Here is an 8,135-nt window from a genome sequence, read left to right on the forward strand (position 1 = left end):
GATCCCAGGGTAAACATCCCAACACAGGAAGGACTACGAGAAGAAGTAGGGATATTACAATCATCGCCTCAGAACCTATTTGAAGAAGGACAGTTAGGACCCAATAAGAGGCAAACAGTTACAAAACTAGCGGAGTCACGGGGAAAATGACCATACATAAGAAGCGAAACTATCGATATACCCGCTCAAGAAACGAAAGAATTTTGTAAGAAACAACAACATATACTCATAAACCAGTCAAAAGAAAGAGTATTGGCATGCTATGAATGTGGTAAGTTGGGGCATAAAGGGAAGCAATGCTCGGGTCCACGTCGGCCGATAAAAGATGCATGGCTCAGAAGGATGTTGGATGGCCCAATTGAAGAAATAATAAAGCCATCAAATTTTAACATGGTTGATGACATGCCTACACCATCACAAGCAGACCGAACTAGCAATAGAAAATGAGAGGGGATGGAATTACAGATGTCCCAGGGACAGACTAGTCAACCCTTGACCTCTCTTCCTTTCAAATCAGACCCGGGCAAAAGGTCGATGTATTTGAGGCCACCCACCCCTAGATCAATTTACCCACTATATAAAGTTACTTCACCGCCGAGTTATAGGATTTCCTCATCACCGAGTCATAGAGCAATTGGGACTCCAATGAGGCCAGTGGGACCAAGAGTACCAACGAGACAGGTCCAGAGATTTCAAGCTCTAGTTTACCAACTACCCACTCCACAGAAATCTATGAAGCCAAAATCATTGATATGTTTCGCGTGTGATCAGGTGGGACATATCCTGAGAGAGTGTCATCTATCGTAGTCTCAAGCAGGGGTGGTAAACCAGGAGAAAGTACCTGTCTATGAAGAAATTTTGGAAGGTAAGATTTCTAATTATAATATTAGAAAATTGGACTTCTATTCAATATTATTTCCTTTAGATCATATGCTTCTGATAAGATTATGCACACTTACTAAAGTTAGAAATTGTCGAGATAGGCCGAGTAATAAAACTGTCTACGCCACCAGAAGACTATGATTGACAAAAGGTTGAGTACTAGGAAACAAAGAATGCTGACGAGATATACACAGTAGAGCAGGATAGAAAAGAACCTTACATGGGGAAATATGTGTTATGTGGATGAGTGCATTTATAACATGGTAATAATATGGTGTTGGGTTTGTGTGCATAAAGGCTAAAAATATTTGTCGGTAAGTGATGTTTAAGATGATACCTTGTGAAGAAAGAAGGAGATTTTTTTAGAAAGATTAGGTAAGAACCTACAGAGTATAGGTGTGTAATATAAAACTAAAATTTGGTAGGTGATCAAAATGAATGAGTATTTGGAGGTAAACTCGACTTGTGAATGATGAATTTCATTAGGAGAGGTAAGGGGTAGATTTATGAATAGTGCAACATGTTAGATTTGGCAATTGGATAAGCTAAAAGTAGCGTTAAAGATGATTAGAATTATAGTATGAAAGAGTTAGATAGAAAAGGTAGTTTTGAAAGTAAGGTAGGTCAATGTAAAATGCGAGAAGGAATGATTTTGTGACAAGGTTGCATTAATGGTGACTTAATGGAATTGTGAGGAATAGATGAAGAAGGTAAGATAACAATATTGCCTATGAATTGAAAGTCATGAGAGATAGTTGTGAGATTTGTAAATGTTAATTGTGGTACTGTCAATATTGGATGATAAGTGGAAATATGTATGATTTAGGTAAAATATAAAGTTACATGAATAAGGATTAATTGATATTACAATGATATTTAAACAGTAACTGGTCAATACTGTAATTTTGGGAGTAGAGAAAGAAAGCGTGTGACTTTCAGCTTATGGGATCGTTTGAAGTAGTTGAATAGATTTTGAGCAAGTTCACCGGATGTTCCACGTGTCCATGTTGAAGAAGTATTTGTCAGGCCCTTCACATGTGGTTAGTTGCGAAACAATTTACTTGATATAAAATTTACCCTCTTGATTAAGGTTTTAAATCATGAAAATTATGATAAAGGCCTTGAGGAGATGTCATGGTGAGCATAAATGAAATACTACATTGAATATAAAGATATTGGTGTATTGGGAATAGAGATTTTAATGCAGTTTGTGAATTTAGTGTTAGTAGATATTTGTATTATAGTAGGGATATAATAAGTGTGAAGGTTGTGTATTTTTTTATTAAAGAGTATTAAATGGTGTGCAAATAGTAGTGATGTATTTGCGGTAAGTCTATGCAATGAGGAGTAATAATCAGGGTAAGTATGAGTAAAACATAATAGACTGTGTAATTGGTAAGAGAAGTAAAGATAAAGAATATAGAAGATGTGAAAGGATTGTTGTTGATAGATATTGGTGGGGAAGTGATAATGTGATTTGATTGTTATCTTAGGATTTTATAAATAATGGATCAGTTGGACTATGAGAATGATTTGGAGTGATTAATTTCTGGATGTATTGGATTGATGAAAAATAAGTGACATAAGATTTCTGAATTATGAATTGAAAGTGACATTGACTTATAACCAAAATAGATGATAATTGAGGTAGGTATTGTTTATTATACATGTTATGTGTTGACGACGAAGTTCGATACAATATGATTTTAATTTCGATAACGAAATTTTTATTAAGGAGGGAGGAATGTAAAATCTTGAATTTTTGATTCGTATCTCGAGAAAAAATAAATCATATTGTATCGAACTTAGGATAAAACTTTAAGATGTTTATGATCATTTTTAATGGAATCTGACCTCACCATTAAATTCAAAATGATCGAAAAACATACTTTAGCCTATAAGCACGCTCAAGTGCGAGTCCGAACAGAAAAGTTACAAAATCCTCGATTTTCGAGTCGGACCAGGTCAAAATAAGGACTTTTTACTAGAGTAAGAATTTTTAAAATTTGAGTACACCATTGGATTCGCAGTAAAAATTATAGAAAATGGATTATTTACTTGTCAATTTCAGAGTCCAAAAAGTCGAATTATCATCAAAAATGAAAACGACATCAATTTTAGGCTCATATTAAGCCAAAAATGCAAAATTTATTTAGACATAAAATTTGTAGAAATTGACTACACCATTAGATCCAGAACGAAAAATTAGACAAAATAGAGTATTCATTCGTCACTTTTGGAATCCGGATGGTCAAGTTATCGTAGATCGAAACAATAGACAAAATATCGATTTCGTCCCAAATTTTATATAAATAAATCTTTTAATATTTTTTTAATTCATTGTCATCCCTAGCCTGTCCAAAACCAGCCAACAAAATAACGAATTTTTTTTCGATTTCCTCCGATCTTCAAACTCAGATCTCTCACAAATGGCTCGTTGTTGACTTCTGACGCAAAAGGGAGAAACGTTTGCAACCTCGACATCAACAAAATCCACCCAAATTCCTTTCATTTTCTCATTTTTTTCATCCTGTATTGTTAAAAAATAGTCGTATATATATGGGAGTTTCGTAACTTCGACCTCGGATTTCATCTGTTTCGGGGTCAAACCCTCCTCTACAGCAAAAGAAAAAAAGGACGACGACATCGAGATCTTCGAAACCACCAGGCTGATTTCGAAAATCAGTCACCTCGAAGTAAGAGTTATCTCGATTTTCGTGCAGATCGTCTCAATTTTCGTACACGAGCTTCAATTTCGTCACCTAGAGATTGTAAGAAACTTTCAATTTTTATTAGTAATCATAGATTGTGAAAATTGCATTTAGGATTTTATTAAAAATTTGTGATGAGTTTCCAAAAAAATATCGAATTCAATTGGTTATTTCAAAATCATGCCAGAACTTGCATGTTTGATATGTTTAACTGTATTTTATAACAAATTATACGTCGGTAGGATATTTTACTGGGTTATTTTCGTCAATTAGGTCATGTGCATCGCTTGAACCACGTTTTGATTTAAGTTTTGTACTTTTTCAATGTTATTTATAAAAATGAATTTCAGAGTTAGAAAATTAATTGAATATTCAATGAACTCATATTGAGTTGATGAATATCAGAAAGTAGATATTTTATTAGAGAGATTGAACACTGTAAAAGAATTGAAAAAATAGAAAAATGATATGAAATGGTAAAATGTTAGAGTCACACCCGAGAGGTGATGTCTGCATTTTACATTGTTGTGTTGTGTGTAAGTTGGTGAACGGATATCCAAGGATAATGTTACTAGTTGCATGTTTATTTACTTTCTGTTAGCGCGAGGCGCTGTTTATTTTTCCGTTCTGTTATTTATTTTAGGTCTGTGACCATACTTGTATGATAGGAAACTTGATATCCATTCTCAATCTTGTATTGTTAATTTCTCTTTTGTTTTCAAATGAATATATATATATATATATGTAGCTATTTTGTAAGTTGTTAAAGAATCTGTGAATGCTTGAAGGGATAGTGCGTTATATCATCCGGAGTGGTGTACTATCTTGGGATGTACGGTAGGGACCACCAAGCTCATACATAGTATGGGACACATATGAGAGTGGAGTCACAACTGGAATTCGGGTTTATTCCTCTCTATCTTTACTAGTCAACTTGTACTGTAAAGGTAGTCGTATATGAATGGTTTGTATATTTGGAAATACATGTACGCCTAATAGGCATAGACGAAGATGATTAGTTAGTGATCACTAACAATCTATAGTAGTCGAACGTTCTAACACATCAAAAAGAGACCCATTACTTACGATCACGTCAAACGGCCAGTCTGAGCCGGATAAATGGTCAACCAAACATGGTAAATGCAGCGACCGGCCAGAAAATCAGGAACTAAAAGCCAGTAAAAAATTATATCATGTCCCGACTGGGAGCGATCCAGTCGTAAATCCTAACTCTCTAATTCCACTACTCTACCATGTGTATTATGTATATGTTGCCTTATTTTAATATATAAAATAAAATGCAAGTTTAATATTCTCATTTGATCAATTAGATTTGTATAAAAAGAAAATGTTATACACAGTACTGTTGGTTGATGTAATATCAGTTTTAAAATATTTAGTTGCTCATCTCTGACTATATGTACTAGTTAATCATAGTTTCTTTTATAAAAATTTGCATATGCTCAAATGATTCAGTATATTTATTCGTTCATGTTAGGAGAGGTTATTGGAAGAAATTGATCTCTTCCTTACTGGATAACCATTGTTACTCACCCTTTCCTTTTCCATTTTATTAGTTTCAGCACTTGCAGTTACCGAGGCAGGAGCAGAGTTGGTAAGTGAGGAGTGCCTAATCGGTCAGATCGACAATCAGAGTCTGTTGTATGGTAAGCACTAGGGCTATACCCTTTAGTGTTGTCAGTTTCATCTAGGATGCATATAGATTTTGGGGTTGAGTGTTAGATTTATGTTAAAATGAGAATATTTTTGTAATACTGTATATTGTTAAACTTCCGCACTCTGATCCACTTACGTGTTAGTTATATTTAGTTTTCTACTGTATCTCATTTTCTTAATTTTATATACAGGATTTGTTGTTTATTGGTTTATCAAGTTTTGAGTTTCGTGAAATGTTGACATAAACAGAGGAGACCATGTCTAAATTTTGAGGTGCCACCTAGTACTTTGAGTTTTGGCATTGGGAATTGTGTTAGCGTTTGGCGGGACAAGCAGGGCAAGTTAGTGCGGAGATCTCCCTAGTCTGACTAGCAAGGTAGTGTAACGATAATCGAAGCCAGGCCTCGAAAAATCCGCGATACTGTTGTGTGCATGTCAATCCCGAAAATCCTAGAGGGGATCTCCGCAAATAAGTTCGATCGATCCAGAAGATCTCGATTTATTAAACAACCTCGCAAAACCAACATAAATCCTATGATTGCAACTTATAGAGGGGGAAACTCTATGATAAAGTAGGGGGTTAAATCCCACAGTAAGCACTATTGAAAGGGGGGCTAGCTGGAGAGATCGTGAGCTAACCAGTCCTGATAACTATTCCTCTGCTTCTCTAACTTGAGCATTGGAGTGTATGTGGCAAGTACCAGATTGTCGCGAGGAAGGAGGCACTAGGAATGACTTGGGATCAGTGCGGGTTGGAACCATTAGAGCCATCCCTCGGATTTCAACCGCATAGAACTGGCATCATCCGTGGGAATACCAGTAGTAAATTGATTTCAATTGAAATAATGGTAAGATCCACAAGAACAAATGAAGTCAATGCGCCCCCACCAACGGCTTCAGTCACAGACGACTAACTTTTGACGATGTTGGAGACTATGAAAATGTAGGAAGAGGAGATGCAGAAGAAGATAGACGATTTGGTAGAATATAATAAGAATTTGAGCCAACTTCTAGATGATCGATAGTTGGTAGAACGAGATAGCATACCGAAGGATCCTCAGGTGGCAATTAAAGATGGCCATGCCTCTAGTACAGAAGGGAGCATACCGTTACTAATCCCTACAGGGGAAGATGGAACAGAGGTTGCTACGATAGCCACTCAAATTGAATTCGTAATAGGTTTAACTCAATAAGAGATTAGAGAAATGATTAGAAATGAAAAGGAAATTATGAAGAGTGTGGACGTGGGCACAACAGCAGCGCAAGCCATTCGAAGAATTCAGAAGTCTCCCTTTTCAACAGAAATTTTAGCAGAAAAAATTCCTAGGAAATTTGCACCACTGTGGTTTACTTCTTAATTCGAGATGAAGGACCTAGTGGAGTATTTGTTTCACCTCCGGTAAATGCTCGCATTGTGGGAAGAGAAAGAGGGGTTCATGTGTAGGTTGTTCCCTTCGAGTTTGCAGGAAAATGTTTTGACATGGTTCTACAAGTTGCCATGTAGATCCATTAGCTCATTTGAGGAGCTCTACATTGCCTTCGTCGTGCGATACATCGACAACAGAAAAAGTAAAGGAGATGTTGACACACTACTTAGCATAAGGTTGGGATCAGGGGAAAACCTCAAGGAGTTTACCAAAAATTTCAAGGAAGAAGCAATGTCGCTAGAGAGTTGTGACAAGCGAACGGCAATAGAGATGTTCAAAAACTCCCTACCTTCTAGATCAGGATTGTATAGATCCCTCGAGAAGAAGAGGTCAGAGACTTTGAGCGAGTTGTTTGAGAGAACGGAGAAGTAAATCCTCTTAGAAGATGATCCTTGAAGCTCAGTTGGAAAGAGTAAAGCCTAGCAAACAACACTAGCTGCAGTGGCAAGATAGGAAGAGGCTGTTCGAGTAAGATGGGGAGAGGAGAAGGATTGAAACATATTTCGCTATGCTTCCCAGTGAAATAGTGCCACTTATTACTCATGAACCGTATTTCAAGTAGCACGTATGTCTTCTTAGAGATCAGATCAATCTAAGCGAGAGATACTGTGAGTATCACAAGGTGCGGGCCTACACCACTAATAGAGGCTAGGCTTTTAGGAGATCTGTAGAAGCTGGCAGAGCAGGAAAGGCTAAAAAACTTGCCCAGGAGACAGAGGGAGGACCTGCTTTAGGACAAGAATCGCAAGACAGATCAGCTACCAGTAGAAGGACATGATGGAAAAGCAATTATGATACATGTTGTTCTAAGAAGGGAGAGTAGCAAGCTAGGGTAGGCTAGAACCAATGAGAGAATAAAAAGAAGGAGAGCTGAGCATCTGGCTCACATTTTTACAATAAGGAGTAGACCTACCGAATTGGAACCTTTTGGAGAGCAAATAGTGGCGTTTACTGAAAAAGATTTGGAAGGGGTGTCAAGACCTCGAATTAGAACCTTAAGAGGGTGCAAATAAATAACGACAGCTCAGTAGACATCTTGTACGCTTCAACCTTCTTAAAAATGGGCCTCAGTAGAAATGTGTTTGCCCCAGTAAGAGCACCGCTGATCGATTTCGATGAGAAATCCAGTCAGCGAGGAGATAATGTTATCAGTACAAGCAGGACCGATGACCTTAATGACCGGGTTCGTGGTCGTTGAAGCAAGTTCCCCATACAATACCATTCTTGGGAAGTGGTGGATGCACGAGATGAAAGCAATTCCATTCACATATTACTAGGTTCTCCGGTTTCCCACACTGCAGGGGATGTGGGATGTAGGAGGTGACTAAGTAGTAGTACAAGTGTGCGCATTGAGTAGGGAAGAATCGTTTGAGGGCATAATGCAGCAATAACAATTACATTGGGGGGAGACCAAGCTTGGTGAACCCCCATGCCTGGA

At 37.2% G+C, this 8,135-nt stretch overlaps 1 protein-coding gene across 1 annotated transcript; it reads left to right on the forward strand.

Moving 5' to 3' along the window:
- The first annotated feature begins 6,673 nt into the window (after positions 1-6,673).
- LOC147391145 (uncharacterized) lies at positions 6,674-7,069 on the forward strand. The gene has a single exon (XM_086459017.1). The coding sequence runs from the start codon at positions 6,674-6,676 to the stop codon at positions 7,067-7,069; it is 396 nt and encodes a 131-aa protein (XP_086315143.1).
- Positions 7,070-8,135: the final 1,066 nt, after the last annotated feature.

Source organism: Akebia trifoliata, chromosome 11, assembly GCF_017979445.1.
Source record: "Akebia trifoliata isolate Shusen 1 chromosome 11, ASM1797944v1, whole genome shotgun sequence".
Taxonomy (NCBI): Eukaryota; Viridiplantae; Streptophyta; class Magnoliopsida; order Ranunculales; family Lardizabalaceae; genus Akebia; species Akebia trifoliata.